A 26,854-nucleotide genomic window follows, 5' to 3' on the forward strand; every position below is an offset into this window, starting at 1 on the left:
CGCGAGGGGTGCGTGTGCGTCCCATTGCAGTGAGCACGACGGGCGTGTGTGAGCCCCATTGCAGTGAGCGCGAGGGGCGTGTGTGAGCCCCATTGCAGTGAGCACGACGGGCGTGTGTGAGCCCCATTGCAGTGAGCGCGAGGTGCGTGTGTGAGCCCCATCGCAGTGAGCGCGAGGTGCGTGTGTGAGCCCCATCGCAGTGAGCGTGAGGTGCGTGTGTGAGCCCCATCGCAGTGAGCGCGAGGTGCGTGTGTGAGCCCCATCGCAGTGAGCGTGAGGGGCATGTGTGAGCCCCATTGCAGTGAGCGCGAGGGGTGCGTGTGCGTCCCATTGCAGTGAGCGCGAGGGGTGCGTGTGCGTCCCATTGCAGTGAGCGCGAGGGGCATGTGTGCGTCCCATCGCAGTGAGCGCGAGGGGCGCGTGTGAGCCCCATCGCAGTGAGCGCGAGGGGTGCGTGTGTGAGCCCCATTGCAGTGAGCGCGAGGTGCGTGTGTGAGCCCCATCGCAGTGAGCGTGAGGGGCGTGTGTGAGCCCCATCGCAGTGAGCGCGAGGTGCGTGTGTGAGCCCCATTGCAGTGAGCGCGAGGGGCGCGTGTGCGTCCCATTGCAGTGAGCGCGAGGGGCATGTGTGAGCCCCATCGCAGTGAGCGTGAGGGGCGCGTGTGAGCCCCATCGCAGTGAGCGTGAGGGGCGCGTGTGAGCCCCATCGCAGTGAGCGTGAGGGGCGCGTGTGAGCCCCATCGCAGTGAGCGCGAGGTGCGTGTGTGAGCCCCATTGCAGTGAGCGCGAGGGGCGTGTGTGAGCCCCATTGCAGTGAGCGCGAGGGGCGCGTATGAGCCCCATTGCAGTGAGCGCGAGGGGCGCGTGTGAGCCCCATTGCAGTGAGCGCGAGGGGCGTGTGTGAGCCCCATCGCAGTGAGCGCGAGGGGCGTGTGTGAGCCCCATCGCAGTGAGCGCGAGGTGCGTGTGTGAGCCCCATCGCAGTGAGCGTGAGGGGCGTGTGTGAGCCCCATTGCAGTGAGCGCGAGGGGCGTGTGTGAGCCCCATTGCAGTGAGCGTGAGGGGCGTGTGTGAGCCCCATCGCAGTGAGCGTGAGGGGCGCGTATGAGCCCCATTGCAGTGAGCGCGAGGGGCGCGTGTGAGCCCCATTGCAGTGAGCGCGAGGGGCGCGTATGAGCCCCATTGCAGTGAGCGCGAGGGGCGTGTGTGAGCCCCATTGCAGTGAGCGCGAGGGGCGTGTGTGAGCCCCATTGCAGTGAGCGCGAGGTGCGTGTGTGAGCCCCATTGCAGTGAGCGCGAGGGGCGCGTGTGCGTCCCATTGCAGTGAGCGCGAGGGGCGCGTGTGCGTCCCATTGCAGTGAGCGCGAGGGGCATGTGTGAGCCCCATCGCAGTGAGCGTGAGGGGCGCGTGTGAGCCCCATCGCAGTGAGCGCGAGGTGCGTGTGTGAGCCCCATTGCAGTGAGCGCGAGGGGCGTGTGTGAGCCCCATTGCAGTGAGCGCGAGGGGCGCGTATGAGCCCCATTGCAGTGAGCGCGAGGGGCGTGTGTGAGCCCCATTGCAGTGAGCGCGAGGGGCGTGTGTGAGCCCCATTGCAGTGAGCGCGAGGGGCGCGTGTGAGCCCCATCGCAGTGAGCGCGAGGGGTGCGTGTGAGCCCCATTGCAGTGAGCGCGAGGGGCGTGTATGAGCCCCATTGCAGTGAGCGCGAGGGGCGCGTGTGAGCCCCATTGCAGTGAGCGCGAGGGGCGTGTGTGAGCCCCATCGCAGTGAGCGCGAGGGGCGTGTGTGAGCCCCATTGCAGTGAGCGCGAGGGGTGCGTGTGAGCCCCATTGCAGTGAGCGCGAGGGGCTGCCCGCCGAGCCCCCCCGTAGCTCCGGTCTGTCCCCCTCGTTGCAGAGACCAGCTGCGCGGTGACGGAGTTCCGGTGCCGGGACGGGAGCTGCATCGGGAACTCGAGCCGCTGTAACCAATTCATCGACTGCGAGGACGCGTCGGACGAGATGAACTGCAGTGAGTGGCAGCGTTGCACGGGGGGGACCTCCCCTCGGCCTCCTGTTCCCTGGCTCAGAGCTGCCCCCACCCCCAGCGGGGAGGGGAAACCAGGCCCTTCAACCCCTCTGTACCCTGCCGTGACTTGCGCCCCCCCCCAGTAGAGTTCGAGCCAGGTTATTGTGTCCTGGGAGCAGGCCCGGCCGCCCTGTCACTGCCAGGGTGCCCTGCGCAGCCCCTGACGGGCCACCTCCCGACAGGCTGTCAGAAGCACTTAGTGAGGTGCCGCGAAACGGGCGTGGGAGACGGGCAGAAGGGATCGGCCTGGCGCCTGCAGCCGGCGTGGGGGCGGGCAGGGCCGGTAGCAGGGGGCAGGCCGCAGGCTTCAGCCAGGAGTCACCACGGGCGGGGTGTCACGGAGTCCCCAGGCGATGCTCTGGAAGCCGCAGGGACTCTGGGGAAGTCTCCTCTCTGAGCAGCCTGTCCCCAGGGCAAGAAGCTCACCCGGCTTCCACCTTCCTGGGTCTGACCCCGGAGCCTTCAGCATCCCCTGCCCCTCCCTGTGCTTCCCACAGCCAGTCCGCCCAGGCGGGGTCCTGGGGAAGCCAGAGGGTCCTGCCCCCCAACTCCGCAGTCAGACGGGACTCTCAGCCAGCCAGGGAAACAGAAGGTTTATTAGACGACAGGAACATGGTCTAACACAGAGCTTGTACGTACAGAGAACAGGACCCCTCAGCCGGGTCCATTTTGGGGGGCAGTGAGCCAGACAACCCTGTCTGTCCTTCACTCATCGTCTCCAGCCAGCCCCAAACTAACTCACTCTCCAGCCCCTCCTCCTCTGGGCTTTGTCCCTTTCCCGGGCCAGGAGGTCACCGGATTCTTTTGTTCTCCAACCCTTTAGCGCTCATCTGGCAGGGGGGAAGGGCCCAGGCCATCAGTGGCCAGGAAACAGGGTGTCGGCCATTCTCTGTGTCCAGACCCCTGCACACACCTGCCCTCTAGGGCTCTGCAATGATCGTACCCCCCTTACCCCCCCCCCCCACCTAGATACTTAAGAACTGCCTAGGGGAAACTGAGGCACCCCCACACTATTCAGAGAAAACATTAAGAACAGCCCCACTTCGTCACACGGGGGGGTCTGTACGTCATCCAAGGCAGTGAGGGATCTTCTCCCCTGGCAGTGACAGAGGAGGGCTGTGATGGGGGAGGGAGGACAAGTGTGTGTGTGTGTAACTGTTGAGTGCTTGCACTGTGTGTGTGTGAGTGCACAGCGTGTGTGCCCGTGGGTGCACTCGGGTCTCAGCGGTTCCCCCAGTGGCTCTCTGCTGTCTGGGCCGGAGCGTCGGTCTCCCCTTTTGGGGGTTGTTCGGGAGCTGCCCCTCCGCCGCTCCCCGGGCCCGGCTCAGCTGCCAGCCGGAATTGTGAGGGTGCAGACGGCGGAGGGGACGCCCCTGCCAGGCAGAACGCGGGGCGGGGGTGGGTGGCGGCTGGGAGCTGTGCCCCGGCCCGCAAGCCGAGGGAAGTAGCCACTCCGGCCTTTCCTGTAGGCGTCACCGACTGCAGCAGCTACTTCAAGCTGGGGGTGAAAGGCCTGACGTTCCAGAAGTGCGAGCACACGTCGCTGTGCTACGCCCCGTCCTGGGTGTGCGACGGAGCCAACGACTGCGGCGACTACTCGGACGAGCAGAACTGCCCAGGTGAGTGCGGGGCCTGGCCGGTGACGGCATGGGGCCGGGGAGCTCGGCGGGCAGGCTACAGCAGTGCCAGCCTGGCACGCCAGCAGGGGCTGCTGGTCCCCAGCTGTGCGGGGGGGCAGTCGGGTGGGATTGGGGTGAGGGGGTGGGGAAGGAAATGGCGCAAGGCTGTGCTGACAGCAAACGATCGCGGACCGGCAGGGGGTGAGGCGTTCCTGCCTGGGGAGCTAGTGACCGTCCAGCCCCAGGGGCCGGGTGGAGGAGGCACTGGGCTGGGATCGGGGAGCCATTCCCTGCTCTGCCCGGCTGGCCTTGGGTACGTCCCTGCATCTCTGGGCCTCCGTTTAGTCTGTCTCTCGGGCGGAGTCCAGGCAGCATCTCAGGGCCTCCATTTCGCAGCGCCGTGAGGCCCCTGTCCCGGTCGGGGTCCGGCCAGCACACCGGGACGCCGTTCTCAGCTGGGGTGCGGGTGCTACCATAATCCCCGTTAATGGAAGAGAATGTGGGAGGGGAGTTTCTCTGGATGCCCCTTTGACCCCACGCTGCGCTGGCTGATGGAGCTCTATGCCAGGGTTGGTGTCGCTCTGCAGAGCCGAGCCCAGGGTTAGCTGCACGGTGTAGCCAGGCTCAGCCGGTGTCACCGAATCAGCCCTTGCGCCTTTCCTGCCCCCGCCCCAGGAGTGAGGAAACCCAAGTGCCCGGCTAATTACTTCGCCTGCCCGAGCGGGAGGTGCATCCCCATGACCTGGACATGCGATAAGGAGGACGACTGTGAGAACGGCGAAGACGAGACACATTGCAGTAAGCATGGGGAGCATGGGATTGTGGGAAGGGCAAGGATGGGCACCCCACGGGGAGCATGGGATTGTGGGAGGAAGAACATGGAGGGGACAGACCGCAGTGAGCACCCCCCCCGTCGCGTTATTCCCAGTTTCTACGGCGTGAGTGAGGTTTTAAATCTCTCATGTCCATCGCCCAGGGGCCAGGGATCACTCACTCTCCCCTCCCCGGGACTGGACGCTCTGGCCCAAGGCATTTAGCGCAGACCAGCCCTCGGCTTTTCCCTTCTCTAAAGAACCAAGACCCAATTTCCCAGCCTCGGCTTTACATTGCCGCCAGCGCAGTGGCCCCTTGCACGTTTGCGCACGTGGTCTCGTGCGACAGTTTCACGCTTGTTTCAGGGCTGGGAGGTGACACTGACAACCCTGGAGTTGACAGCCGCCTGAACGGAATGATCAGGGTGGTGTTAGACATCAGTCTGGGTGAGGGTCTTGCTGGCCTTCAACTCGGGGGGGTGCTGGAGCCCCAGTTCTGCTCACTCAGAACCTATCAACGTGGAACTTTCACATCCAGCGCACACCGTCCCCATGATCCTACTGTGCCCATCCCCATGGGGTCTAGGCGTCACCTAGCTTAGAACCGGTGTTATCACCTGCCCAGCCGCTGCTCAGCCCCGTGCCCTGAGCCCCAGCAACAGCTGCAGTCACACAGCCGAGCGTCCTGTCCACCTTGTTCCCTTCCCCGAGCTCCTGGTGCCGCCCTGACCGCCGGCTCTCCCTCCCCTCCCAGATAAATTCTGCTACCCCGTGCAGTTCGAATGCAACAACCACCGCTGCATCTCCAAGCTGTGGGTGTGCGATGGAGCAGACGATTGCGGGGATGGCTCCGACGAAGACAGCCGCTGCCGTAAGCCCTGCCGGGAGGGGGCAGGGACGACCCAGCAAGAGGAAGGGAGCCTGGCGGAAGCGGGCCAGGGGTGTCTCTTCGAAGTGCAAAGCCAGGGAGCCATACCTTATCCTTGGGGGAGTAGGGACTAGCGGCTAGAGCAGGAAGGTGGTCTGAGCTCCCGGGTTCGTTCTGTTCTCAGCTCGGGGAGGAGAGGAAGGTCTAGTGGTTGGAGCAGGGGGGCTGGGAGCCAGGACTCCTGGGTTCTATTCCCAGGTCTGGGAGAGGAGGGGTGTCTAGTGGTTGGAGCAAGGGGACCAGGAGCCAGGACTCCTGAGTTCTGTTGCCGAATTCGGGAGGTGAGTCTAGTGGTGAGAGCAGCAGAATGGGGAGTGGGGACTCTTGGGTTCTGCCAGTGATTTGCTAGGTGACCTCCCTGTGCCTCAGTTTCTCCATTTGTAAAATGAGGGGGGCTGGCTCCACCTGTCTTGTGGGGGGCGTGAATCAGTCACTAGGTTGCCAGTTGTTCTGAGACCCTCCACTAGAGGGGACCGTGGACGTGCTGCCTATTTCTATGGTGGGGCGAGGGAGCGACTGCCGGCAGGTCCCCCGGGGTGGGGGAGGCTTCACACCCAGGAAGGGTCCTGACCCCACAAGCTGCTTCGGGGATCATGTGAGACAGCCCCAAAGGGGCCCAGACCCGAAAACTACCCGGGGTTCAGCCGGGCCAAGCCGAATGTCGCCCCCGCGCACGGAGCCAGGGCACCCGTTACGGCGTGTGCTGAGCTCACCCGCTGGGACCTCTCAGGGTATACGGGGATGAGATGCCCAGGCCCCTCTCTGCGCTGGACGCAGCCTCCGTGGGGGAGCCCTTCTGGCACCCCCCACGCTGCCTCTCTCTCAATACCAACATGTGTCTAGCCACCCCATAAGCCCTGCTCACCCCTCTGTCCCCCCCAGGGCTGACCACCTGCAGCTCGGGGTCCTTCCAGTGCCCGGGCACATACGTGTGCGTGCCAGAGCGCTGGCTCTGCGACGGAGACAAGGACTGTGCGGACGGCTCTGACGAGTCCCTAGCTGCTGGCTGCTGTGAGTCGCCCTGTGGCTGCGCTCGGTTCGGGGGGTGGGGAAGGGAGCCCCTGGGCCAGGGAGCCAGCAGCCCCTGGGCTGGGGCAGCCAGCAAGCCGGGGAGCCCCTGGGCCGGGAAGCAATTGACTCCGGTGCTATCACCCAGAGGCTGCAGCGGATCGGGCAGTGCTGCTCGGGAGTCAGGCTGCCTGGATTCTAGTCCCGTATGACTTTGCGCCCCCCCCCCCCCCCGCCAGCTCCATGCCTCAGTTTCCCTCTCCACACAGGAGCAGGTGACCTTTCTCCGAAGGGGGGGAAGGGGTTGTGAGGCAGAGCTGGCTAGTTTGCCCTTTGCCTCCCAGCCTGGGCCCCTGTGTGAGGGCTGGGGACAGTTGCGGGGGGCCTGGCTGCGGGGCGCTGACCAGCGGCTCCTCGTTACAGTGTACAACAGCACGTGTGACGAGCGGGAGTTCATGTGCGCCAACCGCCAGTGCATCCCCAAGCACTTCGTCTGCGACCACGACGACGACTGCGGCGACGGCTCCGACGAGTCCCCGGAGTGCGGTGGGTGCCGGCGTGGAACGGGGCGCGGAGCTGGGGCTGCCGTCCCCCCCCCAGCCCAGGCTCCGCGGCTCCTGGCTCCGAGCGAGACATGGGGACGGGCGGGGGAGCCCCAGGTCCCACTGCGTTGATCAGAGTGGCGGGTGAGGCTGCGTGAGCTGCCAGCCCCTGCGGAAAAGGCCCTGCCCAAGCGCCAGGGGGAGGCGAGGTGCCAGCCTTCTCTGATCCTGCCTGGGCCATGCCCGTGGGGATGCCCTGCTCCCCGTGTGCCCGCTCCGAGCTGGCCTGACCACGTCCCCTCTCTCCGCAGAGTACCCGACCTGCGGCCCGCACGAATTCCGCTGCGCCAATGGCCGGTGCCTCAGCAACAGCCAATGGCAGTGCGACGGGGAATTCGACTGCCACGACCACTCGGACGAGGCGCCCAAGAACCCGCGCTGCACCAGTTCCGGTAGGTGCCCGGGGACGGGCCCTGGGCTCCGGGGTCTGTATTCTGAGCCGTCGCCGTGGTTTCCTGCCCCTTCCCTCACTTGCAGCCCGGTGGGCTCTCCCGTGCTTTGGCCCTGGACTCAATCCCTTTCTCCCCTGGCCAGCAGGGGGCAGTACGCCCAACCCTGGGCGTGGCCCTGGCTGGTGCATGGGGAGGGCTGTTGATGGGGTGCCCCGGGAGCGGTGCCTGGGGTGACGCCGAGGGCGGCCTGCGTTGACCCCCGGCTCCCGCCGTCATTCCAGAGAGCAAGTGCAACGACTCGTTCTTCCTGTGCAAGAACGGGCGGTGCGTGCCCGAGGGCCTGCTGTGCGACAACAACGACGACTGCGCCGACGGCTCCGATGAGCTGAACTGCTTCCTCAACGAGTGTCTCAACAAGAAGCTGAGCGGCTGCTCCCAGGAGTGCGAGGACCTCAAGATCGGCTATAAGGTTGGGTCGCTGGGGGGCGGCCCAGCCTGCGCCGTGGGGCTGGGGAAGGGCAGTGCCAGACGTCCAGAGGGTCCCTGTTGAGCACAAGGAGCTGTCGAGCGAGCCCTGCTCCTGGCGGCTCCGAGCGGGAGGTGGGGAGCAGCTGGCTCTCCACGGGGCTATTCCAGCGGGTCTTTGTTCACCATTCATGTGTGCGCACGCCCGGTGTTTGTGGAGGGGATTTGTGCAGGTGTGTGCCCAGGCACTGCTTGTGTTTACCGTGTCTGCCCGCCTGCTATTTTTGCATCCCTTGGCTGTGTATTTGTGCGTGTGCACGCTGCATGCGGTGTGCCGTGATTGGGGGCGCTCACGCCGTTTGTGCGTGCCCTGTTCGTGCCCTGGGGTGTGCAGGGTTGGTGCACGCGCGTGTGCCCCTCCGTGCGGCAGGGACGCTGCTAACTGCTTCCCGCTGCCTCCTGCAGTGTAGATGCCGGCCTGGGTACAGACTGAAAGACGATGGGAAAACCTGCATCGACATTGATGAGTGCACCACCACCTACCCCTGCAGCCAGAAATGCATCAACACGCTGGGAAGCTTCAAGTGCCTGTGCATAGAGGGCTACAAACTAAAGCCCGACCACCCGACCAGCTGCAAAGCCGTCACAGGTGAGAGAGCAGCTCCCCGGGGCACCTGCGCCGAGGGGCTTTGCATGCCGGGGGCCGGGGATCAGACGGAAACCTCTAGGTTTGCGGAGGATCTTGCCGTGTCCAAGGGGCTGGACGCTTTGTTGGTATCTCTGCACCAAGGAGCGTGCCCCCGTCAGGTCTGGACTGGCAGGCTGCAGGCCGGGCAGCCGGGGTTGCTTTGCCGTGTGCTCTCGCTGGGCCGAGCCAGCACCGCGCCAGGGAATTTGGGTCCCCTGGCGGTTTTGCTGGGTGGTTTCTGGCCGATGGCTGTTGAGCAGGCTGGAGAAGTCCAGGTTCGGCCTGCCACAGTGCAGACCTCCGTGCCTTTGGCCGGCTCCGTTCGGAGGGTTGGTGGCTGTGAGGGCAGTTGCCACCATCTGCAGGGCCCGTGGAAAGCTGAAGACAGCATTGGAGTGTCTCTGTGCCTGGGGAGGGGGGGATCCGACCCCGTCTGACGCGTCCCCTGTCTTTCCCCTGCAGACGAAGAGCCCTTCCTCATCTTCGCCAACCGCTACTACCTGAGGAAACTCAACCTGGACGGCTCCAACTACACGCTGCTCAAACAGGTGCTGCTGGGGGGGGGCGTCTGTGCCGTCTCCACTGAGCAGCCGCTCAGGCGTGGCCTTGAACTGGGCTTCTCCAGTTGGGGGTAGGGCATCCCCACTGGCTCCTAGGGTGGAAGCGGTGTCACCTGAGGGGGATTGCACCCCTCCTCCCTGTCAGGTTTGGGGCTCAGGGAAAAGGCTCCCTTGGTTTAAGGGCTGCTTCTTGGAAGCCACTGAGGGGGCCTCCCTGATTGACAGCAGCTGAGGATATTTGGGCATCTGGAGGCCCCAGCCCAACCCGCAGCCGTGCAGGCTGGGTGGGTGATGGACCCTCCTGCCGCCTCCACTTTGCCCTTGTGCCCCAGACATGCCCGCTGCTCAGGGGAGGGGGAAAGGCTCCGTCTCGCTTCCTGCTGTGAGCGCTAATGCCAACCTAACTTGCAAAGGAGCTCCTTGGTAGCCGGCTGCAATATGGTAGGCCCTATGCAAACAATAGGACTGCACTGATTAGGCCTCAATGGGAGTCTTGTGTCCAGTTCTGGGTGCCACATTTCAGGAAAGATGTGGACAAATTGGAGAGAGTCCAGAGAAGAGCAACAAAAATGATTAAAGGTCTAGAAAACACGACCTAGGAGGAAGATTGAAAAACTTGGGTTTGTTTAGTCTGGAGAAGAGAAGACCGGGAGGGGATGTAACGTTTTCAAGTGCATAAAAGGTTTTTACAAGGAGGAAGGAGAAAAATTGTTCTTAATCTCTGAGAATAGGGCAAGAAGCAGTGGGCTTAAATTGTAGCAAGGGAGGTTTAGTTTGGACATTAGGAAAAACTTCCTAACTGTCCGGGTGGTTAAACACTGGAATAAATTGCCTAGGGAGGTTGTGGAATCTCCGTCATTGGGGATTTTTAAGAGCAGGTTGGACAAACCCCTTCAGGGATGGGCTAGATAATACTTAGTCCTGCCATGAGTGCAGGGGACTGGACTAGATGACCTCTCGAGGTCCCTCCCAGTCCTGTGATTCTATGATTTCAATAGCTCATTGGTAGCTGGTCCATATACGGTAGGTCCTACGCAAACAATAGCTCCGTGGTAGCTGGTTACGTCTATGGTAGGTCCTACGTAAACATTGGCTGTCCTTGTTTTAAACCTCTCGAGTACAGAGGCTTGGAATCATGGGTGGGGAGGGGCAGGAGGTGGCTCAGTTTTTAAGGAAGGCCCAGTTAACCAGCAGTTGTGGCGAGGTGGCAGCAGGACGAGGCCTAATGTATCTTCCTCACTGGCTCCAGGGGCTGAACAATGCCGTGGCTCTGGACTTCGACTACAGGGAGCAGATGATCTACTGGACAGACGTCACCACGCAGGGCAGCATGATCCGCCGCATGCACATTAACGGGAGTAACGTCCAGGTGGGCACTGGCGTGCCCTCTTTGGGGGACCCGCACCCATAGCCCCTGTGCTCCCGGCGGGGTGGGGCCGCCGGTGGGGGGGCCTTGCGTTCCCGGGGGAGTGGGGGGGGGCTTCCGGGCTGGGCCGTGCGTACCTGGGACGGGGCAGGGTTCTTGAGTGGGGAATGGGGCGGGATTTTGAGTGGGTCCCTGGGGAATGGGGTGGGGTCCCAGGGCAGGACCCACAGTCCTGGAGGGGAGGGGGTGGGACGGGGCAGGGTCTCTGGGAGGGTCCGTGTTCCTGGGGAATGGGGCAGGGTCCCAGGGCAAGACCTACAGTCCCAGGACGGGATGAGGGGGGCCAGGGCAAGGTCTCTGGGCGGGAGCGGGGCAGGGTCCTCTCCGTGAACAGGCCCTGACTTGTCCCGTTCTCCCAGCAGGTCCTTCACCGCACCGGTCTCAGCAACCCCGACGGGCTGGCCGTGGACTGGGTGGGCGGGAACCTGTACTGGTGTGACAAGGGCAGGGACACCATCGAGGTGTCGAAGCTGAACGGGGCCTACCGCACGGTGCTGGTGAACTCGGGGCTGCGGGAACCGCGGGCGCTGGTGGTGGACGTGCAGAACGGGTGAGGGGGCACGGCCGGGTCTCACCTTTCCCTTGTTCCCGGACACAGGATGCTCCGAGCTCCCTTCCGTGGGCTTGCGGATCAGCCCCGGTCCACGGCACCCCCTAGAATTTCTGTTCTGAGCGGGGAGCCTGGAATCAGGACTCCGGGGTTCTGTTCCCGGCTCTGGGAGAGGAGTGTGAGCTAGTGCTTGGAGGAGGGGATTGGAGCAGGACTCCTGGGTTCTGTTCCCACTCCCAGCTCTGCCTCTTACATGCTGGGAAATCTCTCTGCCACTTGGTGACTCACTTTCCCCTCCTGTACGGCGGACAGAAGGCCGCTGTAGCAGGACTGTTGGTGCCTTTTCGGTTGACTCAGCCTCTCCCGTTGCTGTTCCCTTTGCACCCCAGTTACCTGTACTGGACAGACTGGGGCGACCACTCCCTGATCGGCAAGATCGGGATGGACGGCACCAATCGGAGTGTCATCGTAGACACCAAGATCACCTGGCCCAACGGCCTCACCCTGGACTACATCAACAGCCGCATTTACTGGGCCGATGCCCGGGAGGACTACATTGAGTTTGCCAGCCTGGATGGCTCCAACCGGCACATCGGTGAGGCCAGCCGGGAGCTGCAGCTTTCTGTCAAACACAAATGGTTTAAGCACGGGACTGGGAGCCAGGACTCCTGGGTTCTCGTCCTGGCCTAGGAACGCGGGGGTGTTGCCTCGTGCACAGAGCAAGGCACTGGGAGCCAGGACTCCTGAGTTCTAATCCCAGCTCTGCTGCCGACTCTCTCTATGCCCTTGGGCAAATGACCTCCCCTTTGCTTCTTGCCTCAGTTTCCCTATATAGGAACCAGGGATGAGCTGTAGCTGCTGTGGGATTCATGGAGAGCCATGCTGCTGTAGTGCAAGGCAGGTGCTCATCCCCTGCTTCTCAGGAGTGCAGGGGGATAATTAACGCTGGTGCATCCAAGAGCTCGTGTATTAATATTAAAGTCTTCTTAAAATCCCCTCCCCTCCGCACTTCCAGTCCCCAGCTTGAGTGGCCTGGCGGCCAAGGGGCCAAGTCCCGTAGGTGACTCAGCAGCAGGGGATTGCAGTGTCTGGCCTGTAGAAGGCGCCACATTCACACCTGGAGTCGCGTGGGGGGCAGTGCTCCATCCTGCACAACGGGGTTCGCCGTGGGGAAGGGGGCTGCGTCCCTGCCTCGTCTGAGCTGCCCCCTCTCCCCACAGTGCTGAGCCAGGACATCCCGCACATCTTTGCGCTCACCCTCTTTGAGGACTACATCTACTGGACCGACTGGGAGACCAAGTCCATCAACCGAGCTCACAAGACCACCGGCACCAACAAGTCCATGCTGATCAGCACGTTACACCGGCCCATGGACATCCACATCTACCATGCCTACCGCCAGCCAGACGGTGAGGGGGATGGAGCCCAGGGTGGGGGGCCGTCGCCAGGAGCTGGCTCAGCAAGGGCGGGGACCGCAGCCCTGCGGGAACCAAGGCACAAGGCTCCCTGATTTCACACCGTCTCCCAGGGGGTTCTGAGGGAGGGGTGGGGCCCAGCTGGCGCAGTGGGGGTGAGCGCCCAAGGCTTTGGCATCTGGATCCCATCAGTGGCTCTAGTTAGAGACGCATCCTCATTCCCAGCCGCCCGAATGGCGGGCGGTCACTTGGGAAGTGAGTTGCCAGGTCTCAGTCTAGTCCCTGTGGTCAGCAGCCCCAGCCAGGTTTGGCCCCCAGCCCCACACTTGCCATCCAGTGTCTGACCTGCCGGCCGGGCTCTCTCCAGCCCGCACACGCTTGCCCATGGGGTCTGGAGTCCGGTCAGGACCTGGCAGGTGGATCAGGATCTAGAAGGGATGGCTGCAGAGTCGCTACTTGCTGGATCTGCCCTCGGATCAGCATGGACCCCGCTGGAGAGACCGTTGCCCGCCTCCGCTTCCCGTGTGCACAGCTCCGAGGGGGGCGCCCCGGATTGCATGGGGCTGGGGCACACCAACTGGGATCCAGACCCTGTGCGGAGTAGGGCTGGGATGAGGGTGAAGGAGAGACGGTGGGGGAAGAACATGAAGGGCGAGGGGAGACATGCAACGAGGGAGGGGGATCACCTGCAGAGTGGGGGTCAGGAACCAGCTGCTCCCCCAGACAGTCTCCCCGCAGAAACTCTTACCCCAGCGCACTCTCCTCTCCCCAGTCCCCAGTCACCCCTGCAAAACCAGCAACGGCGGCTGTAGCAACCTGTGTCTCCTGTCCCCGGGCGGCAGCCACAAGTGCGCCTGTCCTTCCAACTTCTACCTGGGCAGCGATGGCAAGACCTGCGTCTCCAACTGCACGGCCAGCCAGGTAACCCGCCCCTCGGGCCGTGCCCACTGCTGCCAGGGCCCCGTGGCGCTGGGCGGGTGCAGCGGCATCCCCGGTGTCTGCGTGTAACCGCCGCCAGACGCGGAGGCCGGAGCCTCTCTTACTCCTGGCCCCCTGGAGATGTGGGGCTGAGGCTCCAGAGAGGGGAGATGTGCGGGAGTCATCCCGGCTGGGGGCGGGGTGGAGCGGGCAGCTAGCCCTCTTGCTCTCCATGAATCTCGCTGGACAGGGGGTAGGGCAGGTGGAGAGACCCATAGGGAAAAGCTCCCTGGGCCCCATTGGTCCTGGGGGTCGCCCCCATGCCGCTGCCCCCAGGTCCTGCGTGGAGCCGGCCTCATGTCCTCGTCTCTCTGCCACAGTTCGTTTGCAAGAACGACAAGTGCATCCCTTTCTGGTGGAAATGCGACACAGAGGACGACTGCGGGGACCGCTCGGACGAGCCCGAGGATTGCCGTGAGTGCGGGGGGGTGGGATCCCAGTACAGCCAGACCCAGGCGCTGCACCGCCCACCCCCGGGGCTGAGCTCCCACCCCCATTGGTGACCCCAAGGAGAGGCACAGGGGCCCCAGCTGCACTGCCAGGCACCGCCCGCTCGGAAGGTGGGGTGGGGTCCCCTGCTCCTGCAGCCGCCACTCCCAGCATGGCTCCTGGCGCCTGTGCGGGGACAAAACATTGAACAGGCTGGGGATGAAACGGATCCTTTGCTTAGCACCCGCTCCAGCCCTGACATCCAGTTACCCCGGGCTCCCGGTTGGCTTCTCGGTGAGATCTGCCAGCTCCAGAGCCCCAGGCAGCCCTTCCCGAGGGAGGGGTCCACAGTGAGAACCTCGCTGAGCAGCCTTGTTAACCCCATCACCCCCAGGAACCAGAAGGTTTGTGAGTCAGGGGAGTTCGTTCCATCCCAGCTCCGCTCCCCTTGTGGAGCCCTAGGGGCCACCTTGGCAAGGGATTCAAAACCCGGCCCTACTACTGCCTGGGGAGCCGAGAGCACGGCACAGCCCCCGGCGGGGGGTGAGGTGGGACTCCGAAGCCGAGCAGAGCTGGGCCCGCCGACTGCCTGGTGACTCAGCAGGGGGCGCTCGTCTCTCTGAGTCACTGCTTATCCGGAGGTGCTGTGCAGAAGGGGGTGCACAGGTGACTCAGCAGGGGGCGCACTCCCCTTGGCTTGGCTGGCCTATGCAGCTGAGTCCTCAGACTTGGTTGTTAACGAGCCCAGGTGTGACTTGCAGTAATAGGGTGTTTAATGGCCAGTGCCCTACAGCTCCCTGGAATCTTCCTCCTGCTTTTAATTGCAGACGGGAGTCTTCTTTGCTCCCTCTCCTCATTGGCTGTGCAGCGTTGCGGCGTGCTGTTAAACAGCAGCCGTGCTCCACCCCAGAGATGGCTGCATTTCAGTGATGGGTGAAACAATTCATATCTGAATTTTGTAAACAAGTTCTGGGCCAATTTCCTGCCACCTCTGCAGCCCCATTGACTCCAGTGTGAGGAGTGCCTGTGTAACATGCTTCCCCGCACGGTGGGATAACAGCCTACTGCTGCTCTCAGCCAATGGGGCTGCTCCTTTGGCTCATGCAGTAGGGGCCTGTGCTCGTCGTGCTGGCAGTCCAGGGTCCCTGCGGCAGCCAGGTTTGCCCTGTGTGCGTCTCCCAGAGCTATGGAAATGCCGGGGTTCATCCGGCACAAGGCGTCACCACCTCCCCTCTCTCGCCCCCAGCTGAATTCAAGTGCCGCCCAGGACAGTTCCAGTGCTCCACCGGGATCTGCACCAACCCGGCCTTCATCTGCGACGGAGACAATGACTGCCAGGACAACTCGGACGAGGCCAACTGCGGTACGGCCCCTGGACGCCTGGGTCCCCAGCAGGGCTCCTGATCCTACAGTGTCCCAATAGCAGCAATGCAAGTCCAGGCGAGGAGTGAGTTCTCCCCTCACTGTGTCCCCTTTTCTGTCCAGATATCCACGTCTGCCTGCCCAGCCAGTTCAAATGCACCAACACCAACCGCTGCATCCCTGGGATCTTCCGTTGCAACGGGCAGGACAACTGCGGGGACGGCGAGGACGAGAAGGATTGTCGTGAGTGACCTCCCCACAAGGGATACCGTGGCGCTGGGGGGCGGCCTCCTGCCTGCGGGCACTCATGGCTGCGATCGATCACCACATGACTGGGGGTGGGGGGCTTGCTTCCTCCCACCGCTCTGCTGTCTGCAGCACGGACAGCCCTGCTCTCTGTATCCCTGCTGGAGTCGCTGCTGTTCTGATTCAGATAAAGGCTTACTCCTAATATCTAGTAGCCATGAGTTCCACAGGTTACAAAATAGCCAAACAACATTTCCTCCTGCCCATTTGAAAAGCACTGCCTTGTACCCATCCTCTCGTCCCCCAGAGCTGACCGGGGGCTCAATTAGCCTAGGTGTTAATTGGAAAGGGCTTGTTCATGCTTTTGAGGCCAGAGGTAGGGACTCCTGTGTGACGTTCCCGAGCTGCCCGTCACGTCGCTGTGGGAAAAGAGGCTCGTGATTATCCCGGCCGTGACTCAGAGGCTGCCGTGGCGTCCAGGGGCATTGCTGGGTACTTTGCCCCGGGCCCCGAAGCCCGTCTGTGCTGGGGGGTGATCAAAGGCAGAGCCCCAGTTTCTGCTGCAGGGCCGCCCCCGACTCCCCTTTCCTTTGTGCCCCCTACGCAGCGGAGGTGACCTGCGCCCCCAATCAGTTCCAGTGTGCCGTCACCAAGCGCTGCATCCCCCGCGTCTGGGTGTGCGACCGGGACAACGACTGCGTGGACGGATCAGACGAGCCCGCCAACTGCAGTAAGGAGCAACTCCCCCGGTGCCGGGGGGGGGGCGAGGCGGGGCTGGCAACCCTGGAGCGTGTGGCGTCCTGCCCCCCCTTGTGCCCCAGCGGAGCCCCATTCAGGCCTGGGACAAGGGGGCTGGCAGGGATGGAGGCTTTGCGCTGGGGCCACCTGGCCTGCTGGGAGGTAGACCAAGGATCCCACAGCTCTGTCCTTCAGCCACAAGGGCTGCAACTTGGGGAGCCCTTGGGGGGGGGGCGAAGATGGGGGTGCTGGCCCACGCTAACCCCCCTCTGCCTCTTCTCTCCCACCCTCAGCACAAATGACGTGTGGTGTGGACGAGTTCCGGTGCAAGGACTCGGGCCGATGCATCCCAGCGCGCTGGAAATGCGACGGGGAGGACGACTGTGGGGACAGCTCGGATGAGCCCAAGGAGGAATGCGGTGAGCTGGTACCACGGTCGGCAGGGCCGGGGCGGCCGGGCTGAGCGGCTCTTGCAGCTCCTGCTACATACCGGGGACTGGTCTCCGCAGATCAGGGGGTCAGTCACCAGGTGTGGGGGGGGCTGATTGGCTCTGATGGGGGTCACGGCCGCCTCTCTTGTCCACCGTAGATCTGCTCATGGCACTTGGGGCGGGGCACCTGCATTCAGCACTCCCGCGCCTACTGGGGTGCCTGTCCCCCAGGCGGGCAGACGAAACTGACATTGGTCTTTTTTTCCCATTTCACGGCCCACCCCATTCCTGGCCTCTTCCCTTCTCCCGCCCCCCACCTTTCATTGCAGACGAGCGCACCTGCGAGCCGTACCAGTTCCGCTGCAAGAACAACCGGTGCGTGCCGGGCCGCTGGCAGTGCGACTACGACAATGACTGCGGGGACAACTCAGACGAGGAGAGCTGCAGTACGTGCCACCGTCAGCCCCACGCGGGGGGGGGGACGGCCTCCTCCAGCCTGGGGCAGCCTGCGGCAGATGCGTAGCCCCATGCTGAGTGCGGCATGCGGGCGTGGGCTGGTCCTGCTGCTGGAGATCAGACTTCGGGGGGAGGCTGGTTGCTGTGGGTGGAGACAGGAGGACCCCGCTGGGCTGCTCTCGGGTGGGTCAATGAGCAGATGTATATGGGGCTGTTTTCTTGCAAGCTGTGTCAGGGGCCTGCCCTGTAAACAACGTGTCTCCAGGCTTCCCGGCTCCCCCCCGCGCGGTCTGTTGTGTGTCCTGGAGAGAGACAGAGGAAGGTGATCCCAGCACTGGGACGTGCCCGGTCTGTGCACCATGCCAACTGAACTGCTGAGGAAGGGGTGTATTTCCATGAGCGCAGCCTTCCCTTCCCCAGCACGGCTGCTCTTAAATCAGTTCCCCGGTGTCTTGGATCGGGTTAGCTGAAGTGCGACGTCAGAGGATCCATGCGGCCATTGGCACGAAATCACTTTTGGCTAATCTGCTTGCACGGCTGCATCAGTAAGGTGTGATTTTAAACCGATGGAAGGCTATGTCTCCACCAGACGCAGGGATGCCTGCCTGAGCCGGGAAGCACGCCTTCCACTCCCGTGTGGACACACCTGCAGCTGACCCGTGGCAGGAAGCCATCTGGACACCCTGATTGCAGTTCAGTGGAAGCCGGTTAGGATCAGCTTGAACTGAAATCAGAGTGTCAACACACGGGTTGACACCAAGCGAACTAAACTGATTTAACTGATCCACTGCGTATGTGCGTAGAGACGAGGCCTCACCCAGTCAGTCAAGGGGGACAGACTGCATAAACCGGTTCTCAGTCCTTGGTCCTTGCCCCTCCAGTTTCCTTCCAGTCTTTAGGATGTTTTTTTTTTTTCTTTTTTGTTGCTCTCATGTTGTGTATTTGCGTTTGTGCCATTTCACCTCATCTTACGTTTTTCTCCATTTTCACACTGTCGTTACGGGGCGCTCAGAGGTAGGTTCCTGCCAAAATCTTCTTAATTCCATTTTAAGTATTCAGTAAATAAATAAACAAACAGACCTGGCGCAGAGGGGATGCGGGGTGGGTGGGAGATCAACCTGGATAATCATTCTGAACATGGTCAGCTGAATCTCCCAGAATCTGCTGCCCCCAGGCACAGAGAGAGGAAGGGTTAAATATTACCGCATCCGGAACCAACCGGGACCCATGCATGGCTCATATTTAGCTCCAAGTTCTACCCCTGCCCCATATGCTTCTGCAAGCTGACCCAGATTAGTCTGCTCTCCACAGCCTCAGCCCCCGTCTGCACCTCCCCTCCCAGCCCCTTGATGCCTCCAGAGTGGACATGGCGCATGATCTCCCTTGGGTGGAGCAGGAGATGGGGGTGAAAGTAATCCAACAGGTTCCTCCAGGCTGGTGCAGAGCCTTGGGGCTGGCAAAGCAATGAGTTGTGGGGGCGGGAGCAGATCCCTGTTCCGAGTGGGGATTGCTGTGACCTTCAGAGCAGCTCCATGACACAGCAAGGGAGTGCCAGGAGACACGTCGGGCCCACCAGGACAGCATCCCCATTGGCACTCCCTGCGTTCCTGGGCATCACTCTGCCGGGCCCGAGCTCTGCTGCGGGAGCCAGCAGCTCTGAGGTGCAGCCTTAGCTCTAGGAGATGCAGCTCAAATGTGTCCCACCTGCCCCACTGCCGCCAGGGGGTGGCAGCCACACGCAGCGAGTGCACGAGAGCCGTAGCCGCTGACGGGTCAGTCTCGGCCTGTCCCTGTCTCCTTCCACACGGGGGACCCCAGGGGCGTGGGGATTGGAGATGGCGCTGCTGCCGGAGGGGGTAGCTAGAGCTGGGACTGTCCCTCCCTCCCTTCCCCCCTCATCGCTCTGGGGAAGCTGGGATGGTTTTGGGGCCGGGGCTGGCATTTGAAGTCAATATGAGCCATGCGCCTCTCTGGCCATTTCCCCAGCTCCTCTTCCTCTCCCACTCCCCCGGCGCCGCTGAATGTGTGTCCGTGCCCGCCCGCCCGGCGAGCCGTGCCGCTCACCGGGGATATCCCCGTCTTCTCTCCCCTCTGCCTCCAGCGCCCAGGCCCTGCTCTGAGAGTGAGTTCTCCTGCGCCAACGGGCGCTGCATCGCCGGCCGCTGGAAGTGCGACGGGGACCACGACTGCGCCGACGGCTCCGACGAGGTATGGACGGGGAGAGGGGGCGGCTTCCCCCCGCCAGCCAGTCTCAGCTCTGGGGCCCAGGCCGTTGCAGCTGTCAGCAAGGGGGGCGCTGGGTGCCAGCCGGGCTGTGGCCTCCTGCTCACGTGGAACCAGGCTGGCACCTGGTTAGCTCGCGACGCCCTGGGGCTGGATCTGTGCTAGGTCCCCCTCTGCCAAGCCCACCCCGCAGTTTTGCCCAGGCGGGGTCACCTGCAGGGCTGCGTCCTGTCTCCCGGGGCCCCGCCGCTCACCCGCTGTCTCCTCCCGCCTTGCAGAAGGACTGCACGCTGCGCTGCGAGTTCGACCAGTTCCAGTGCAAGAACGGGCATTGCGTCCCCATGCGTTGGCGCTGCGATGCCGACGCCGACTGCATGGACGGCAGCGACGAGGAGAACTGCGGCACCGGGGGTAACCGCAGCGCGGCCGGAGGGCTCGCCCTCCCCCGTGTCCTGAGCCACGCGCACCACCCCATGCCTGGCGGCCGGCTTAACTCCGGAGCCTAATGAGGGAGCCAGCCGCTCTGGGATGGAACCACGCACCCCACCTGCCCGTGCCGTCGGGCATTTGCGTTGCAGGGCCGTGCCTGCCAATAAATAAAGGGCAAGAACCTGCCCCTGGGGGTCTGCCCCCCAGATCCATGGGCCTGCTGTGGCTGTATGGGGGGTGCTGCCCCGGGCCTGGGATCAGTCTCCGGGGCTCCTTTCCGATCAGCCGGCCGAGGGGGCTCCAGCAAGCTCCTGCCCCTGTCCTGCCCCCGGGTGCAGCCCACGAGCGCGGGCCCTTACGCGCCCATCTCCCCCTCCCTGCAGTGCGCACCTGCCCCCTGGACGAGTTTCAGTGCAACAACACCCTGTGCAAGCCGCTGGCGTGGAAGTGCGACGGAGAGGACGACTGTGGGGACAACTCGGACGAGAACCCCGAGGAGTGCTGTGAGTGTCCCCTGTCTTGCCCGGCCTCCTGCCCCCTGGCTAACCCGCATACTTGCCTGCGAGGATGGGGGGTGGGGGGGTGCTGCTGGAGGGGGCGGGGCTCTGGGAGGCATGAGGGCGAACCTTTTGGAAATGAAGCCGCAGCTGGACGGGGTAGGCAGTGCCCTGAGCTGACCCAGAGAATCCTCTGTCTTGTCTGGTGACATGATACCCCGTTGCCAGATTTGGGGGGCAGGAAGGAATTTGATCCCCAGTGTGATTGGCAGGGATCTGGGGGAGCAGAGAGTTGGGAGGTTAGCGTGGGGGGAGCACTGGGTCAGGGGCTGGAGCCTGGCGGCCTTTTGCCTCCCTCTGCCCCATGGGGCATGGATCACCTGCTATCCCACCCAGGCAATTCCCTGCCATCTCAGCCTGGGGGCCTGGAAGAAGGCAGGTGACCCTGGGGGATTTCCAGAGAGTTTTGGGTCAGACCCGTTCGGAGTCAGGTTCTCCAGCTGGGCCGGGCCCTCCAGTGGAGTCCGAGTCCTGGCACCTGGGCCTGTTTGTGGTGGGGACGGGGCTGGGCAGCGTGGGACTGACTCAGGCCGGGGCGTCTCCATTCACCGGCTCCGCCTGTCTGTCACCGGCGCAGTGAGGTTCCAGTGCCCACCCGGCCGACCGTTCCGCTGCAAGAACGACCGCGTGTGCCTGTGGATTGGGCGTCAGTGCGACGGCATTGACAACTGCGGGGACGGCACGGATGAGCGGGACTGCGGTGAGCAGCCCTGAGGTCACGGCCACTAGCCCGTTCTAGAGATGAGCGGAATTAGGCCCGGGCAGGATCCCCACCTTAGCCATGGCCACAGAGCAAGTCACATGTAGAGCCAGGAACAGAACCCAGGAGTCCTGGCTCCCAGCCCTCCGCTCTAACCACTAGATCCCTGTCTGCTCCCAGAGCCAGGGATACAACCAAGCAGTCCTGGCTCCCAGCCCTCTGCTCTAACGACTAGATTCCTGTCTGCTCCCAGAGCCAGGGATCGAACCCAGGAGTCCTGGCTCCCAGCCCTCTGCTCTAACCACTAGATCCCTGTCTGCTCCCAGAGCCAGGGATTGAACCCAGGAGTCCTGGCTCCCAGCCCTCCACTCTAACCGCTAGATCCCGGTCTGCTCCCAGAGCCAGGGATCGAACCCAGGAGTCCTGGCTCCCAGCCCTCCACTCTAACCACTAGATCCCGGTCTGCTCCCAGAGCCAGGGATTGAACCCAAGAGTCCTGGCTCCCAGACCCCTGCTGTAATCACTAGCCCCCACCCCCCTTCCTGCACTGTTCCCCATTGTATCCTTCCTGAGGCAGGGAATGTGTGTCTGTCTGTGGGGCCGGGGACAGTGGCGCTGAGCCCCCAGAGCTGCTCCCGTGCTCTGGTCTCAAGCCCACTGCCCTGCCGGCCCCACAGAGTCACCCACCGCCAGGCCCAAGAGCTGCAACCACGAGAAGAACGAATTCCTCTGCAAGAACAAGAAATGCATCAGCGCCCTCCTGCGCTGCAACTTCTTCGACGACTGCGGGGACGGCTCGGACGAGGAGCAGTGTTCCCAGGGCGGTGAGTGGGATGTACAGCCAGTCTCTCTGGCCACAAGTTGTACTAGTTCACAGGCTGGATTTCCTTTCAGCCAGGGACCCCTCCCCCAGGTCAGTGTCCTTCGGGTGTTCATTGATGTCCTGAGCATAGAGATGGGAGAAGGAGAGGCGAGTTGAAGATCATTGTCTCTCATTTTTATATCACCCTCCCTCTTTGAGGGTTACCCCCAACTGGGGGGCGGCGGACGTGGGGGTTGAACTTTCTCTGTGAGGAAATGTTAATTTCTTGTTTACACCTTCCTGCTGCTGAAGAACTGTTGCTTAAGCTGGTGATAGCTCTTTAACACCTGTCTGGGGTGCTAGCATGTCTTTGTCTCTGAAAAACTAGTTTGCAGCTGCTTGTCTGAACCTTGGAACAGGTTATAACAATGATACATAGTAGAATTTTATTATTTCACATACAGGAAATAGATAGACATAGACATATTGTACCAAGACAATAATGTTCAGCAGATTATGAGTTTTCAAATGATCTCTCACAAGGCATTCTTTGTACAAAATTTATCATAGTCTTGTAAAAGTGACGACCGTAATACTACAGATGGTCACAGAGGGCAGGGCTGGGCTAGCAGGGGGCTGTGGGTAGGATTGAGGGGCACCAGCAGGACTGTATTTGGGGAGCCCAGGAGCCTAGCAGGGGCTGCGGGTCGGGATTCTCCCAGCAGCCCTCTCCCTCCAAGGTTTTCTCTGTCAGGCCTGGGACAGTGTTCCCAGGAGGCCTGAAATCTGCTCTCCTATTGAGGTCCCACGTTCGCCCACAGATGCCACCCGGGGGGGGAAGGTGCCGGCTCCGGGGCAGAGCGGCAGTTGATGCAGTCCTTGGACCCATTGCCGCGCCCTGATGAACTGCTTGGCCCTTTGTCCCCTATGCAGATCCCAAGATGTACGGCTGCCACACCAATGTGACCATGTGCGGGGACGAGGCCAAGTGCATCCAGTCCCAGACGGCCGTGTACTGCACCTGCCGTAGTGGCTTCCAGAAAGCCCCCGACAAAAACACCTGCCAAGGTACCACGCCACGGGGTGCAGAGCTCTGCCGGGCGGGAGGGGCAGAACAGAGCCCGGCCTGGCCTCTGCCTCCAGGGACCGGGGCTCTGCTGAACTCCCAAGAGGGACCGGGGGCTTGACCATGCTCCCCACGGGTACGGGGCAGGTTCAAGGAATGGGGGGTTGCCTGTTGCGTAGCACAGTCCCAGGGCCATGCCCAGCTGTGGCCACCAGTGCCCTGCCTTTCCGGGGACATCTGAAGGAGACAAGGGCAAGATTTCCCAGAATGCCCAGGGACTCTGGGGAAGAGGGGCCTGGTTTTCAGCTGGCGGGTGCCAGGAATAGGACCCAGGTGTCCCGAGTCCCAGTCAAGTGCTTCACCCACTAGACCTCAGAAGCATGTCCCGTGAACGCCGCCCAGGTGGGGAGTAGCTGACTGGCACCCTGACCTTGGCCTGGCGGACGGCACGGCCAGTTTGGGCACCACGTTCCCGGAGCTCTCCGCAGACGGCCCATCCCTGGCCCAGCCTTGGCTCCCCAAAGGTCCCGTCACCGCCAAGTAGCTGCCGCTCTCCCTGCATGGGAGAACTGCCCTGCTGAGCAGCTGGGGGGCATGGCCCAAGTGGCGAAGGCATGATCCCTGGCGCCCCAAGAGTCCTGGCCAACACCAGGAGAGACCGGCAGGGCACTAAGGCTCAGCTTCTGGGCCGGGGCTGGGGTGCTCACGAGGGTGGAGCCGGAATGGGGTCGAACGCAGGCACCCCTGGGCCTCTGGCCTCAGCCCGCCTTACCCTGGAGCTCGGAGCTGTTTTGTGCCAGCCCGTGGTTCCCGGGAGGGGCTGTATCGCCTGCCCCCGTGCGGCACCCTCTGCTCTCAGGTAGGACGGCCCTTGTGGGCCCCCCTGCCCCGTCGCAGCTCCCCCGGTCCCCTCACGGCCTGTCTGCCTCTGATCCCCTCCCAGACATAAACGAGTGCTCGACGTTCGGGACCTGCTCCCAGCTCTGCAACAACACCAAGGGGTCCCACGTCTGCAGCTGCGCCCGGAACTTCATGAAGACCCATCACACGTGCAAGGCGGAAGGTACATGGGGTGCGGGCGGTTTGGAGGCATATCCAGCTGAGCTGACATCTCCCTGGGACCCCAGCTCCCCCCTCTCAATCCCTTCCTGTCCCTGCACCCCCAGCATCTGTCCCACACGGCCCTGGCAGGATCTGCCCCATGGTGGGAGGCTGCTGGGCTCCACCCTGGCCCCTCCGCCCGTCCCTGACTGATGGAACGAGCCAGAGCCACAGCTCAGTCCCACGGCCCAGAGCTGGCCGAGCCCGCCCCCTCCTAGCGGGCGCCTCCCCTGTGCCCCCTGAGAGCTGCGTTCCACTGGGCCCCCAGCCGACAGCTCTCCCCCCGCAGGCTCGGAGCAGCAGATCCTTTACATCGCCGACGACAACAAGATCCGCAGCATGTACCCCTTCAACCCCAACTCGGCCTACGAGCCGGCCTTCCAGGGCGACGAGAACGTGCGCATCGACGCCATGGACATCTACGTCAAGGGCAACAAGATCTACTGGACCAACTGGCACACGGGCAAGATCTCCTACCGCGAGCTGCCGTCGTCTGCCGCCTCCACCGCCTCCAACCGCAACCGCCGGCAGCTGGACGGGAGCGTCACCCACCTCAATGTGAGTGGGCGCTCGGGGGGCCGGGGGGCCGGGGCGAGCCGGGCCAGAGCGCTAAGGCCCCGCCTCGCTCTACCTTCCAGATCTCAGGGCTCAAGATGCCGCGGGGCATCGCCGTGGACTGGGTGGCCGGGAACGTCTACTGGACGGACTCCGGGCGCGACGTCATCGAGGTGGCGCAGATGAAGGGCGACAACCGCAAGACCCTGATCTCGGGCATGATCGACGAGCCCCACGCCATCGTGGTCGACCCGCTCCGAGGGTACGAGACGCTCCCCCCATCCAGAACCCCCATCCCACCCGCTGCACTGCCCCCCGCTGTATCCAGACCCCACCCTGTCCCATGCCCTGCCCCCCTATCCAGCCCCCACGCCCCACCCCGTCCCATGCCGTGCCCCCCAGTATCCAGCGCCTGTGCCCCACCCCGTCTCACACCCTGCCCCCCCCCATTCCAGCCCCTGCACCCCACCCTGTCCCATGCCATAGTGCTCGACCCGTTCTGAGGGTAAGAGACACCCCCACCCCTGTATCCAGCTCCCCTGACCAATCCTCTTTCTTTCATTTGGCACCCGCACACCACCCTCATATCCAGCTCCCCCCATCTGCCACCACCCTCCCCCACGACACATGCCCCCCATTGCCGGCTGGAGAGGCCCCCATCTTACCCCAGGGAGGCTGGGCAGCCTCAGGTTGCCCCAGTGGGTGTCTGGGTATCCCCCTGGGGCGTGTGGGCGGGGGGATCCCTGCTGGGTGTTGAGTGCCTAGGCCCCTGGCGTCGTGGGGCGATGGAGTAACTGCCATGGGGAGGCGCCAAGGTCCCCCTCCTCGGGGCTGGTGCGGATTAACCCTTTGGGGGCCCGTCGTGCCCCAAGCCGGGTTCCCAGCGTGCCTCCGGCTCAATCCCGCGTCTCTGCAGCATAAACAGGCCATTGAGGTCAGTGGGGCTGCGGGCCTGGGGCACTGCAGTTTCGGGGGCTGGGCACCAGGGGCCGTGCCGCTCCGCCCCTCCCCTCCCCCAGGGACCCACTCCACCACGGCCTTCCCTCCCTTCACAGGACCATGTACTGGTCTGACTGGGGCAACCACCCCAAGATCGAGACGGCCGCAATGGACGGGACCATGAGGGAGACGCTGGTGCAGGACAACATCCAGTGGCCGACAGGTGAGCAGGGCCGGGCACGGTGGGCAGGGCAGGGGGTGAGCAGCTCAAAACGGGGCTGTGGGTCCCCCTCCACCCAGCGAGGGTTCAGGCAGAGGGCACCAGCCCAGGACTCCTGGGTTCTCTTCCCAGGTCTGCTTCTGTCTTGTATGGCTTTGGGTAGGTTGCTTTGTGACTCGGTTTCCCTCATCTGTAACCAACGCCACTTCAAAGCGCTTGGGTACCTGGAGAGTCTGTTGCAACACCTCACTTCTACCCCATCTGCCCTCTTCCTGGGGGTCCCGCACCTGGGGACTCTGGGAGCCGGGCCCTGCTGCTGTTCAGCCCATCTTGGGGTGTCTGGCCCGCAACTCACCGGCCGTGCGGAGCTGCCCGGCCGGGCTGCAGACCGACGGGGTCTCAGCGCGTGTCTCCCCGCAGGCCTGGCTGTCGACTATCACAATGAGCGGCTGTACTGGGCCGACGCCAAGCTCTCTGTCATCGGCAGCATCCGTCTCGACGGCACCGATCCCGTCGTGGCCATCGATAACAAGAAAGGTGAGAGGCTGCTGCAGAGACCCGGGCTGGGCTGGGGCGGGGGAGGTCTCCGTAGGACAGGCAGCCACCACCCACCCCCTCCCAGGGCGCAGGGATCTGGCATCCTGTCTCCAGAGCGCACCGAGACAGAGGGACCGGAGCTGTTCCCTCACTGCCCACAAGGGGTCACCAGTGAGCAGCTGCGGAGGAGACCCAGCCCCCAGAGCTCCCCCCTCGACTCAGCCAATCGTGCTGCGTCCCGTGTCCTGCCCCGTTCCCGCAGCAGCCCTGATACCGGGGTAGAGGGGCCCTTGGCCAGACACGCAGCAGGTATCCGGTTACAGCTGACTCTGCACCCCTCCCGCCCTGTCCCCCCAGGACTGAGCCACCCCTTCAGCATCGACATCTTTGAGGATTACATCTACGGCGTCACCTACATTAACAACCGCATCTTCAAGATCCACAAATTCGGGCACGGGCCCGTCACCAACCTGACGTCTGGGCTGAACCACGCCACCGACGTGGTGCTCTACCACCAGTACAAGCAGCCGGATGGTGAGTCCCGGGGCCAGCCA

General features: G+C 63.4%; 1 protein-coding gene across 1 annotated transcript in view; it reads left to right on the forward strand.

Annotated features, from left to right (window-relative positions):
- LRP1 (LDL receptor related protein 1) overlaps positions 1-26,854 on the forward strand; it is a 181,843-nt gene that overhangs the window by 150,039 nt on the left and 4,950 nt on the right. Inside the window, 33 exon segments of the mRNA XM_077838260.1 lie at positions 1,896-2,009; positions 3,536-3,685; positions 4,361-4,483; positions 5,252-5,368; positions 6,308-6,436; positions 6,857-6,979; positions 7,287-7,427; positions 7,709-7,896; positions 8,358-8,541; positions 9,043-9,128; positions 10,390-10,509; positions 10,926-11,116; positions 11,506-11,711; positions 12,337-12,525; positions 13,304-13,452; positions 13,830-13,923; positions 15,185-15,301; positions 15,424-15,543; positions 16,154-16,276; positions 16,578-16,703; positions 17,045-17,161; positions 19,273-19,379; positions 19,673-19,805; positions 20,207-20,326; positions 20,958-21,080; positions 21,758-21,904; positions 22,816-22,950; positions 23,892-24,011; positions 24,339-24,607; positions 24,688-24,866; positions 25,660-25,766; positions 26,184-26,300; positions 26,658-26,834. Of these exon segments, the coding sequence (XP_077694386.1) occupies positions 1,896-2,009; positions 3,536-3,685; positions 4,361-4,483; positions 5,252-5,368; positions 6,308-6,436; positions 6,857-6,979; positions 7,287-7,427; positions 7,709-7,896; positions 8,358-8,541; positions 9,043-9,128; positions 10,390-10,509; positions 10,926-11,116; positions 11,506-11,711; positions 12,337-12,525; positions 13,304-13,452; positions 13,830-13,923; positions 15,185-15,301; positions 15,424-15,543; positions 16,154-16,276; positions 16,578-16,703; positions 17,045-17,161; positions 19,273-19,379; positions 19,673-19,805; positions 20,207-20,326; positions 20,958-21,080; positions 21,758-21,904; positions 22,816-22,950; positions 23,892-24,011; positions 24,339-24,607; positions 24,688-24,866; positions 25,660-25,766; positions 26,184-26,300; positions 26,658-26,834 (4,641 nt within the window).

This window comes from Eretmochelys imbricata, chromosome 20, assembly GCF_965152235.1.
Source record: "Eretmochelys imbricata isolate rEreImb1 chromosome 20, rEreImb1.hap1, whole genome shotgun sequence".
Classification (NCBI taxonomy): domain Eukaryota; kingdom Metazoa; phylum Chordata; order Testudines; family Cheloniidae; genus Eretmochelys; species Eretmochelys imbricata.